General features: G+C 37.7%; 2 protein-coding genes across 8 annotated transcripts in view; both read left to right on the top strand.

Annotated features, from left to right (window-relative positions):
• ACMSD (aminocarboxymuconate semialdehyde decarboxylase) overlaps positions 1 to 5583 on the top strand; it is a 52682-nt gene extending 47099 nt beyond the window's left edge. For all 3 annotated transcript variants that reach the window (XM_033113097.1, XM_033113096.1, XM_033113098.1), the window contains 2 exons: positions 1623 to 1721; positions 4594 to 5583. In XM_033113097.1, the coding sequence (XP_032968988.1) occupies positions 1623 to 1721; positions 4594 to 4656 (162 nt within the window). In that variant the 3' untranslated portion in view covers positions 4657 to 5583. The remainder of the gene's footprint in view (positions 1 to 1622; positions 1722 to 4593) is intronic.
• Positions 5584 to 12362: 6779 nt separating this feature from the next.
• CCNT2 (cyclin T2) overlaps positions 12363 to 12665 on the top strand; it is a 41131-nt gene continuing 40828 nt past the window's right edge. For 2 of the 5 annotated variants that reach the window (XM_033111594.1, XM_033111591.1), the window contains exon 1: positions 12377 to 12562. Coding sequence is in view for 2 of the 5 variants with exons in the window: in XM_033111588.1 (XP_032967479.1) it covers positions 12405 to 12562 (158 nt within the window). In the remaining 3 variants the exon portion in view is untranslated. Of the gene's footprint in view, positions 12563 to 12665 lie in introns of all 5 variants that reach the window. The other 3 variants (XR_004423635.1, XM_033111588.1, XM_033111590.1) reach the window with 3 other exon arrangements.

Raw genomic sequence — 12665 nt, 5'->3', positions numbered from 1 at the left:
AACACATATTCACAAAAGAGCTTGTACACAAATGTTTAGAGCAGCATTATCATAATAGCCAAGAAGGAGAAACAACCCAAATGTCCATCATCTGAGTGAATAAACAAAATGTGGTATATCTACACAATGGAGTATTATTTAGCCGAAAAATAACTGATTCAGGCTACAACATGAATGAACATTGAAATCATTATACTAAATGAAAGAAGGCAACATGTCACATGATTTTATTTATATGAAATGTCCACAATAGGCAATTGCATAGACACAGAGGATAAATTACTGTTTTCCGAGGGACTGGAAGGAGTGCCTGCTAATCGGTATGGGGTTTACTTTGGAGGTGATAAAAATGTTCTGGAATTAGATAATGGGAATGACTACACAAATTCATGAATATACTGAATCCCATTCAATTGTACACTTTTGAAAGGGGAATTTTTATGGTATGTGAATTACATATCAAAAAAGGAAGGGGGATCTCCTGCATCCCCAAATCCTACTGTTCTTTCCTGAAGGCAGCTAATGTTACTTGTTTCTTGGGTACCTTTCCTGAAATATACTGTATCATACAAACATGTATTCATGTATCTATAGGTCCCTTGCTAAAAACACAAATATGAGCATAGCAGATACACTGTCCTGGACTTTTCCCCCCTCTTATAACTCCAAGATCATTCCTCTTTTACAATATAACGTGGTAATTGTTCTGCTTCAACATATGTAAGTATTCCTCAGTCCTTTTTATTTTTGGACATGCTATAATTTAGTTACTAGAGTTCTGCTGCTACAAATAATGTTTAATTTCCTTGTATATATGTCCGTTACTGCCTATGAAAGGGGCATGTTTCTAGAAGTAAAATTTCTGGTTGAAAATGTGTTTTTATTTTACTTTAATAGACTGCCATTATTGCTCTAATGTCACCCTTTCTTACTAGAGTATGGGTTCCCTGAAGACAGGGACCATTTCTCTTTTGTTGACCAGGATAATCTAGATTCCAGCACATTGCCTGACATACTGCGTTATATATTTGTAGATGGACAAGGCTGTGTGCTTTACCATACAGTGTCAAATGGAAATTTGAAGCTACGTCATACAAAAAACAGACACCAATCCAGTTTATAGAGATAGGAATTGTTTTGGGGGTTGGTTTTTTGTTTGTTTGGTTTTGTTTTTTGTTTTTTTCTTTTCATCCAGTTGGTTTTTCTTTCCTTTTTGAACTCCAGCATGTTTTCAAAAATGCGGGATCAATTGCAATGTATCATGCTAAGAAATACAGAATCCTTAATTTCATCTGAAGACATCAGCATTTTTTATTAAATAAATGCCTGCTTTTTATATTTGAGTATTCTTTATTTCAGCTGTTGAGGAAAAAAGAAGGGAGGGTGCGGGTTGATTTGCAACTTTAACAGACCTAACAGTGACACCTGCTGGAGAAAATGTCAGAATAAATTTTAAGTCCATTAAATCTTTAAAATTTTAGAACAGTTTGTTTCCATTAATCAGAAAGAAATTTGACATTTTACCATAGGAGTGCTTGTAATAATTAAATATAATTAAGTTTACAGGAGGTTCTTTGATGTTCTATAAAATTATAAAAATATATTTCCTTTCCTCTTTTCAGGATAAAGTCATTCTGGGAACCGATTACCCCTTTCCACTAGGTGAGCTGGAACCGGGAAAACTGATAGAATCCATGGAAGAATTTGATACAGAAACAAAGGTATATGCCTTTTACTTCATGGTCTTCTTCCTCAGTTTTCCTGCTCTAATTGTGTTTGGTTTCAGAGCATTTTCATATGTGATAACAAAGAACAGGGAACTATTACACTTAATATTCTTAGAACTGTTACTTGATCTCCAAAAATAGCTGAACTATTAAGCACAGAAAAACGTTTAAAAGCTGATTGTGATAGCGTGCTACAGTGTCACGTTTGCTGGATTTATCACGGTGATCACTTCTTTAGGTATATAAATGTGGAATAACTACTGTGTACACCTGAAACTAATATAATATTGTATGCTAACTGTATTTTTGATTAAAAAATCTTTTAAAAAAGTTAAAAAGCTGAAAGTCAATCTAGTACAACTAAAGTCATGAAGATAAGAAAGAAAACTGTAAAGAAGCATATATTTGTTTTCATATTAGATGAATAATAAGAAAAATGTTTAAATTTGTCCTTTAATATTTGTACAAATCTACCAGTCTCAAAAATTGTAATGATTCTAGTTGAGAATCATTGAGACTAAATTGAGTTGAGAATATTGAGACTAAAGTCTTGATTAACAAGGACCCAAGGAACCAGAACCCTCAAGTAACTGTATTTTTTTGTTCCAGCATTTGACTTTTAGGGTGGGTAACTGTGCCATCATGCTGCCTATTGTACCCGTTAGGCTCCTGAACCAAGATGAGCTAAAATGACATGCATTGTCCTTAGGTTCCCTCTCCTCTGCTATCTCTTTCCCATTCCATCCCCACCTCCCACTCAACAAGACAAGTTCTTCAGAGGGCTTTACCAACAATCACTACCAGGAGTCAGAGATGGCCAAAAATAAAAATATGTGGTATACAAACTCTTAACAAATCTTACCCAAGTATTAGTCATACTCCTTGAGTAATACACAAGGAATTACACTCCTTGTGTAATTCACATACCATAAAGGAGTATGACTAATACTGTTTTAGAAATATGGCTTGCTTCTAAATTAGAATCCAAAAGTTCTCTTGGACTCTAATTCTCTGGTTTAATCATTAAGGATATATAGCTCATCAAATCTTCTCAGTAGGCCTGACGCACATTAACAGATGCCAAGAAGAGTGCATTCTGATATTTACTCGTTGCAAGTTATCAACTGGGAAACCTGCAACTGCTTTATACAGGAAGTATGCCCTTTGGCACTAACTTGAAGGCAGTAAAAGTCTTGAATTGTTAAATATTTACTTATTAAAGTAGGAAGCTGTAATAAGAATCAAAATTAAACCAAAACGAGATTCTTCCAAGTCTCCTAAGAGTTTAATGGGGTAATAATCATTATTTTATGCCTTTCTTTAATTTTATGTGCTTATCACTTTCAAGTTTTACAAAATCTTGCATACAAATTTTATACTGTCACAAATTCAAACTGACATTTTCTACAAGGTTACTCATTGTAACATTGTTTGTAATAAGAGACTGAAAACACTCTACAAGGGGAAAGTTATATAAATAATAATATATCCAAACCAGGGAATCTATACAGCCATAAAAAATACTAAAAATCAATTTCCAAGATAAATTAAGTTTAAAAAAGCAAGATGCCAAACAATGTGTATAGTATCCTTCCATTTGTGCATACCCATTTATGAAAACGAGTATCTACATACCTAAATATAAGTATTTGCTGATATATACTTAAAATATCTCTGGAAGAACAAGACAAGAAACTGATAACTCTGGAAAGATAATATCCATTATACATTTTGCATTTTGAGCCATGTGAATGTAAATTTCACTAAAAAAAAATTTTTAATGAAATAAATCCACTTGATGAAAACAAAAAAAATGGGAGGTAGACAGGCAGATGCCTTCTCCCATATAGATGCAGAGGAGGAAAACAAGACTTAGGGGTTGAGTGATTTGTCAAATGGAATGTATCTGTTGGATTACAGCACACGCACCCAACCCCAAATCTCCTGACTCCGGCATCAGATCTCCAGTCAACACACCAAAGTGTATCTCCTCCAGAGGGTATTTGGTACCAACCTGTTTGTAAAAGCAAAGCAAAGGGTTTCTCAGAGCAGCAAGTTGCTTCTGAGATCTTCCTTTAGAGGAGGATGGCCCAAGTGTGGATCAGGGAAACCCCTGCCACAAACCGCTAATTCTTCAAAGCTGTGTAAGAATCTTGAAGTGATCATAACATATGGATATACATTAATGGTATGGATGTTATACAACCCATACATGTTTCCTTCCACCTCAGCTGTCCTTCGCAAGCTGGACATGTATCAGTTAGGATATCACAGAATTACCCTCAAATCACAGGAGTTCTTTCTGTGGAGTTGATCTAGCCTATAGCTTGGGAGAAAGTGAAGGAAAATTTGGCAGTCCTTTTCTCATGTGAAAATGATAAGTGCACATATTTGTAAAATATTCTGAGATTCTTCATCTATATCACTTTTGTTGCTCCAAAAGAGCTTACCTTTCCTATGGAGCCATGTGAAAGGACAACACATATGACTTCTGGGCACTGTTCCCAGCTCTCTTTTCCCACAGTCCTAAATTGTACCTTTTCTCTGTTTTGCCTCCAAATAGTCCTTAAAATCCAGTGGGGGTCCTGTAGAGGTTTCCAAAGAAGGACATTTTCCTAAGAGGGCTCTCTCCCTTATAATTTTCCTCCTTTCCTCCTACAACTAAGTTTTAAACTTAGATATAAAACAATAGGGCAAAAAATGGGTCAAGAGGATTTGGGTAAAAAGTTCATTGTTTAACCTGCTAATATTTTTCTCACATTGGGGAACTGATTTTTATAAAACCTGACAAAAACACTCAATAAAGTACTTAAAAAATAACTATTAAATAATGCTTTAAAATAAAACCTTTTCTTTTCTTTTTCAGGATAAACTCAAAGCTGGCAACGCCCTAACATTTTTGGGTCTTGAGAGAAAACAATTTGAATGACTGAATCACAAGAGGCAACCTTTCAAGAAGATATTTTATTTTTGTTTTTAAATATGTATCACACATACATTACCAAAATCCGATTTTGAACCATTTTATCCAGAAATAGAATATGTCTGAGTATCCTAAATTATTCATAACAAAAATGACTCACGTGTTTTCACTCTGAAAAGCAATCCATTATAATGTGTAAATCAAAAATGATTTTCCCAGCACTTTTAAAATTCATGGCAGAAGTAGAAAGCAAAATGTCATTAATGCTTTATATGGAGAAAGACTCATCCTAGAGGGCTCAAGGACGTTCTCCACTTTGGGCAAGTATATGTGACAAGGGCCTCAATGACCTGTTTTTATTACTTCAAATACTTTTCATGAGCCCAGAGCTGGGTTGGAAATAAATAAATGATGGACATATTCTATCACCTCCATGAGTTTATAGTCCAAATAAGGAGGCAAAACATATGCACACGTAACAATGACAAAGCAATACAACATGAGTATCACAGAAGTTTCAGAAAGAAAAATTCATCTGAACAAAAAACTGTTGGGAAGATCGTTACAGAAGCTGGAACTTGGGCTGAGTCTGGAAGAATAGATAAGGCTTATTTAGAGTTGGAGATGGTAAACATATAGGAAGGCAAAACTATGGTAACACAAGTTTCAGACTGAATGAGAACTTACCTATTCTGGAGAAAAGTTCCAGTCTGTAAGTTACTTCTACCAGAAGCTCTTTTAAAGTACTGAGCAAAATGTGTAAAGCTAACTGTGGAGATTGAGCAGGGCGCCAAAGCAGCCTGTTCTACTCTCTTCACTAATGGTCCCATCTGGACTGCTGAAAATGAACTTGGTCCTGGGAGGGGTGATGACCATCTGTGATTCGGGTACCTCTGGCTGAATTCCAAAATCAAATATCATTTTTCAAAAGTACCTCCTGCCTTCGTATTCTTTAATACTTCTATTCCCTTCAATTAGCCCAGAAAATCAAGGGTTCAGCATTGGCATATAATTTGTGCTAATATAATTTTTGCTAAATTACACCCATTCCATTATTTTCACTTTAGTTTATTACGCCATCTCTTTCTTGCTTCTCCTGTTGCTTTTTAGAATTTTATCCACCCACCAATCTGCTTATTATTCGAATCTGCCTAAAAAGAAAAACAAAGTTGAACAAAATAGCTATGTATTCACAGAGTGTTTATGTGATGTGTCAGGGCTGTAAGATTGTTCCAGGCACTGGGATTATAGAAGTAAATAAAAAGGATAAAATTCCTTCTTTGATGAAGCCTACAATCTGGAGGATAAGAAACATAAATAAAGGAGGGAGGAAGGAAAGCGAAAGGAGGAATTCAGAGCAGGGAAGGAAAAAAGAAGGAAGGAAATTATTCTTATACTCATAAACACTATGAAAAAATTAAAAAAAGGGAAATGTATAGAGAGTGACTAGGGGAAGAATGGGGAATAAAACATTAAATTGTGGACCAGAGAAAGCCTCTTTAAAGAGGACGTTGACCTAATACTTGAATGATAGAAAAGTCATAGTTAGAAAGCCCTTCTTACACCCAAATTAAAGAGGACTTTACTCATCTGTTCTTCCAGTACCTGCATAGTTTAATTTCTTATAGTTAAATGTTTGATACAATCAATGTTGGAGTTATTCTTATGTATGATGTGGGAAATGAATCTAATTTTTTTTAAAAGATTTTATTGGGGAAAGGGAACAGGACTTTATTGGGGAACAGTGTGTATTTCCAGGACTTCTTCCAAGTCAAGTTGTTGCTCTTTCAATCTTAGTTGTGGAGGGTGCAGCTCAGCTCCAGATCCAGTTGCTGTTGTTAGTTGCAGGGGGCGCAGCCCACTATCCCCCACGGGAGTCGAAGCGTCAACCCTGTGGTAGAGAGGACGTGCTCCAACCAACTGAGCCATCCAGGAGCTCAGCAGCAGCTCAGCTCAAGATGCTGCGTTCAATCTTAGTTGCAGGGGGTACAGCCCACCATCCCTTGTGGGAGTTGAGGAATCGAACGGCAACCTGGTGGTTGAGAACCCACTGGCCCATGTGGGAATCAAACCGACAGACTTTGGCGTTAGGAGCACGGAGCTCCAACCGCCTAAGCCAGCAGGCCAGCCCAATCTAATTTTATTGTAGCATTATTTGTTATTGCAAAATATTGGAAATTATAAGTATTGTCCAAATGTAGATTGAATGAACAAACTATGGTGTGTACACATGTACACACATGCACATACATACCCGCACAGATACTAGGAGTCAACCTTGATTTATTTCCTTGCCTTCCTCCTTCTTCCTTACATTCAATCCATCAAGTGCTATTAGTTCTACTTACCGCATCTCACATCCCCATTCTACTAATCTTGCCCAAGTCACCATCATGTCTTGCCTAGTCTCCCTACTACCATTCTTGACCCCCTTAAATAATTTTCTACACAACTGTTAATGTGTTTTTTTTTAAAAAAAAAAAATTAACAAGTCAGAGCATATCACAGACCTATTGCTAAAACTCCAATGGCTTCCTATGAAACTTAATATAAAAATAATCTCTTGACCATGGCCTACTTATCTGGCCAACTTTCCAGCTTCATATCCCACCTCTCCCATTGCCCACAAACTCTGTTACAAGCTCTTTCCTGCCTAAAATCAATAAGGAAACATTGGCCTTAAACAACACATTAGACCAGTTCGACTTAACAGATACATACAAAACATTCCATCCAAAAGCAACAGAATACACATTCTCCTGGAAATATCATATATTCAACCACAAAACAAGTCTTAATAAATTTAGTAAGGTTTAAATCATATCAAGCATCTTTACCAAACACAATAGTATGAAACTAGAAATCAATTTCAAGAAGAAAACTGGAAAATTCACAAATATATAGAGATTAAACAACATGCTACTGAATAACCTATGGGTCAAAGAAGAAATCAAAAGAGAAACCCAAAAATACTTTGAGACAAATGAAACTGGAAATACAACATACCAAAACTTATGGGATGCAGTAAAAGCAGTTCTAAGAGGGAAGTTCATAGTGATAAATGCCTATATTAGTAAACAAGAAAAATCTCAAATAAACAACCTAACTACACCTCAAAGAACTGAAAAAAAAAAAAAAGGAATGAATGAAGCCCAAAGTTAGTAGAAGGAAAGAAATAACAAATATCAGAGTGGAAATAAATGAGAGACTAAAAAGACAATAGAAAGATCAATGAAACCATGCTTTTCTGTGCCCATAATCCTGAGGACATTTAGCCTCTGAGATGTAGTTAATGATATTAAATTCATGCATACTTTAGACATAAATGCTAAAAACTTGACTCCCAGTTTTTTTACTTGAGCAGTTGGGTAGATTTATGATGAGGAAGACAATGGGATAAACAGGTTTGGGAAGGAAGAGAATCAACAGTTCTGTTGTTGGACTTCTTATATTTCAGATACCTGTTGGACATTTAAGTAGGAATGTGCAGTAAGCAGTTGGGTACACTAGTCTGGAGAGTTCCGAGAGAGGTTGGGGAGAGGTCATCAGTATACAGAAGGTATTTAAAGAAATGAGACAATGAAATCACCTGGAGAAAAAGTAGAGGAGAAAAACCAAAAGAACCCAGGACTAATTCCTGGGATTTGGCAATACTTGGAGGTTAGATGAGAAACCAGCATTGGGCACTGAGTGAAATAGGAGGAAAACCAGAAAAATGTGGTATTCTGAAGTCAAGGGAAGACAATGTTTTAAGAAGTCCTAACAGCTTTAGGCATTAAAAAAAAAAAAAATTAAAGCTATAATACTATGGTACTTTAGAGAATCATATGCCCCAAATGTAACTCAATCCTTTTATCCCAAAAGTTAGTTCCACTTCCTATACTATCAACTCTGATTAAGGGCACCACCCAGTCACCTAAATCCTCTCTTTCACCCATATAAAATATGTCATAAATCCAATAGATCCTACCACTTTTATATCTTTCATATCTTATCTATTCTTTCTTTCCTATGGCTCCTAACTGAATTCAAGTCCTCATCTCTCACCAGGACTATTGACATAATCTCTTATCTATATTAGACTCTGGGCTTAATCTGGTACAATCCATCTTCCACCCTGTTGCTAGGGGAAAATTTCCAAAGTACACACCTAATCATATTTCTCTCTCTCCTTAAATTCTTCAAGACCTAAAGTGGTGGTTTCTAGGCTTTGGGATTTCATTGATCAGTAGCTCCCATCCTTAAAAATTGTACTGATATCTCTATTAGAGCACACTTCTGAATTACAATTGCTATTTTCCCACTAGACTGGGACTTCCTGGAGAGCAGGAACTATGCCTTCATTCACTCATTCGCATGCATTCAAAATATTTTTTGAGGGCCTGCTACATATCAAAAACCACCCTAAGGGCTGGAGTAATGTAAGTAAAAACGAACATGATTCCTTCCCTCAGTGGTGCTTATAATCTAGTTAGGAAGACAGGTATCAAATAAGCAACCAATCAATATAGAACGTCTACAATGACAAGAGCTATGAAGGAGCACACAGTGTGTAGAGAGCTTATAATAAAGGATTTAGCCTAGTCAGAGTTGGAGAGAGACTTTTTTGAAAGAAGTGTTGGTTAAGCTGGTGTTAGAAAGAGCAGACAAAAGCTAAAAGTTAGAGACAAAGAGGAGAGGGGAGGAGTATTCAGCACAGAGAAAACAGCATAAATAAAAGCCTTATGGCAGGAGAGAACATAGCAAGAAATCAGGCCACTGAAGTAAGAAAGCAAGACATTCTTGGTATAAATTGGCAAGATCATATGGGGTCATAAGTAAGCTGAAGAATTTTGTCTATCAAAAAGCAATGAGGTTTTTAAGTAGGGGATGACACAACTAGAGTTGAATTTTGAAAAGAAACTGGTAGGTAGAGTATTCTTGGTTAGCAGTTTTTTTCTTTCAGTACTTTGATGCCTTCTTTTTAATAGCTGACTAGTATTTCACTGCATAGATGTATCATTATCATCAAATCCTCAATTCACAAACAATCATGCAATTATGAACGGCTACTGAGAATATTCTTACTCCATGATGTTGAACATGTTTTCATGTGCCTATTTGCCATCTGTGTATTTTTATTGTGAGTGTTCACCTCTTTAGCCCATTTTCAAAATGGGTTCTTTGTTTTCTTTGTTGAGTTTTATGAGTTCCTTGCGTATTTTGGATACAAGTCCTTTATCAGATATGTAGTTTGCAAAAATTTTCTCCTTGTATTTTCACTCTCTTAACAGCGTCTTTTGCAGAACAGAAGTCTTTATTTTTAATGAAGTCCAACTTAATTTTTTCTTTCATGGGTCATGCTTTTGCTGTTGTACCTAAAAACTCATTGCCAAACACACGGTCGACTAGATTTTCTCCTGTGTTATCTTCTAGAAGTTTTATAGTTTTTCATTTTACATTTAGGGCTATAATCAATATAGAGGTAATTTTTGTGAAAGTTGTTAAAGTCTGTGTCTAGATTTTTTTTTTTTTTTTGCATATGAATGTCCACTTGTTCTAGCACCATTTTTTGAAAAGGCTATCCTTTCTCAATTGAACTGTCTTTGCTCCTTTGTCAAAGATCAGTTGACTGTATTTGTGGAGGTCTATTTCTGGACTCTCTACTCCAGTCCATTGATTGCTAGGTCTTTTCTTTTGCCAACATATGCTGTTTTTATTACTGTAGCTTTGAGGTTGGGTAGTTTCAGTCCAATTTTTTCTTTGATATTGGGTTAGATATTTTGGGTCTTTTGCTTTTCCACATAAACTTTAGAATCAAATTTTTTTATATATTTACAAAATAACTTGCTAAATTTTTTATTGGGATTGCATTGAGTCTATAACTCAAGTTGGGAAGAATTGACATCGCATGATATTGTCTTCTAACCCATGAACTCAGAGTAGCGTTCCATTTCCTTAATGAGTATTTTACATATTCATATAGTTTTCTACATATTTATCCTGCACATATTTTAGATTCATGCCCAAGTATTACCTTTTGTAAATGGTATTGTTCGTAATTTCAAATTTCAATTATACATTGCTGGTATATAGGAAAGCAATTGACTCTTACATATTAAACTTGCATCTTATAATCTTGCCATAATCACTAATTCCACCATTTTTTACACTTTGAGATTTTCTACATAAACAATTGTCAGCTGTGAACAAACTCAGTTTTATTTCTGCCTTCCCAATCTGTTCACCTTTTATTTCCTTTTCTTTTCTTATTGTATTAGCTAGGACTTCCAGTACAATGTTGAAAGGAATGGAGAGGGGATATCCTTGACTTAGCACAAAAGCTTCTAATTTCTCACCACCAAGTCATGATGCAAGCTGCAGGGTTTTTGTAAGTGTTCTTTATCAAGTTGAGGACGTTCTCTTCTATTCCTAATTCACTTAGAGTTTTCATCACGAAGGAGTGTTGGAGATAGACACTTTATAAACTTTCCTTTACATCACTCTATCCTGGAACTTTTAAACACCGTAAGATTTGAGACAAGCAATGTAGGTAAGAAATTAAGTTATATAGACAACTGTTCGTAACTACCTACTGCAACCAAATCAATAGCTCAATACTGTAGTGTAAGAGGGACAGACTGAACCACGATACAGCAGTACAATGAATATAGGTCGCCCAAAACAATGACAAAAGCCTAGAGTTTTAATCAGGAACTCATTTAAAAATATCAATTGCCTTTCAAAACAAGTATGTCTGCCTATACTCTACTCTTTGGCAAATAGTTAAAACCTAGAAACTTTTTTCATAACAATGGGTATTAGCTCAGAGTGGAGCTCTACAGTATTTTCTTACAGGGACACAAGAGGTTAGTAAACAGTTATGTACGGTGTTACTGTATTAAATACCAAAATATAATAAAACTTTTTACTGTCCCTCCTGTATTATCTGCTTCTCTTTTAAATCGTAGCGGGGTTTAATAACACATCATTGTTACGGCCTCAAAACCTAGTCTACAAACTCAGGTTCTTCCAGTTACTAACTAGATAACTTTTGGCAAGCAATTAAAAAAGAAAATAAACCCACGGCCTGCGTAGTTGTGGGATTCAAACAAGATAACGTAGGGGAAAAACACTCCAGTGCGACACAAACGTGGAGCGTTGTTTCTGATGCACTCTTGCCCAGGTAGGTCCTTCTCACAGCCTCCAGTGGGGCGGAGAGCATTTGTCACAGGCACGGGAGTCGAAAGCCTACGACACTGCGTAGACCAACGTTACAGAAAAGTGGTGGCTGCGGCGTGTGGCGTCGACAGAACAAGGTGTTACGCTCCTGGCCCAAGGACCGCCCGAATTTCAGAATCCACGCCCAAGCGCACAGCGCAGCCGCCCGCCCGCCACTCACACGGGCCGACCCCAGGCCAGCCTCTTCTCTCCTCCCCGCCCCTTGGCCCCACCAATTCTACACCCGGCATGCACCGCGCCGACCTTTTCCTTCCGCCAACCCCCACCTCCGGGCGCCTCCAAGTGACACGCGACGCGGAGCATTGTGGTCCTGTACGTGAGAGCGAAGCCCGGGACAGGAAAAAGAAAGCAAAACACCAACGCGAACCGGTAGAGTGGCCCCCGCGCACGCGCACCGACGGCGACGGGGGTGGAAAGGGGCGGGGCGTGGTCTACGGCGAGCGGAGTGGGGCGGGGTCGCGCGGCCTCGGCGGGGAGTCCGCGAGCCGGGAGGGGCGGGGGTGGGTGAGGGAGCGGGCGGAGGAGGAAGTGTCATGGCGTCGGGCCGTGGAGGTTCTTCTCGCTGGTTCTTTACTCGGGAACAGCTGGAGAACACGCCGAGCCGCCGCTGCGGAGTGGAGGCGGATAGAGAGCTCTCGTACAGACAGCAGGCGGCCAACCTCATCCAGGACATGGGACAGCGTCTCAATGTGTATCCTTTCCAATTCTTGGCCCTCCGCCCCTCACGCCCTGTCCCCCTCACTATTCGCCCGGCCGCCGGGCCTGGTGTCCCGCGAACATGGCGCCGCTGGCTC

Source organism: Rhinolophus ferrumequinum, chromosome 8 (genome assembly GCF_004115265.2).
Source record: "Rhinolophus ferrumequinum isolate MPI-CBG mRhiFer1 chromosome 8, mRhiFer1_v1.p, whole genome shotgun sequence".
Classification (NCBI taxonomy): domain Eukaryota; kingdom Metazoa; phylum Chordata; class Mammalia; order Chiroptera; family Rhinolophidae; genus Rhinolophus; species Rhinolophus ferrumequinum.
This window is presented reverse-complemented; position numbering and strand designations above follow the sequence as displayed.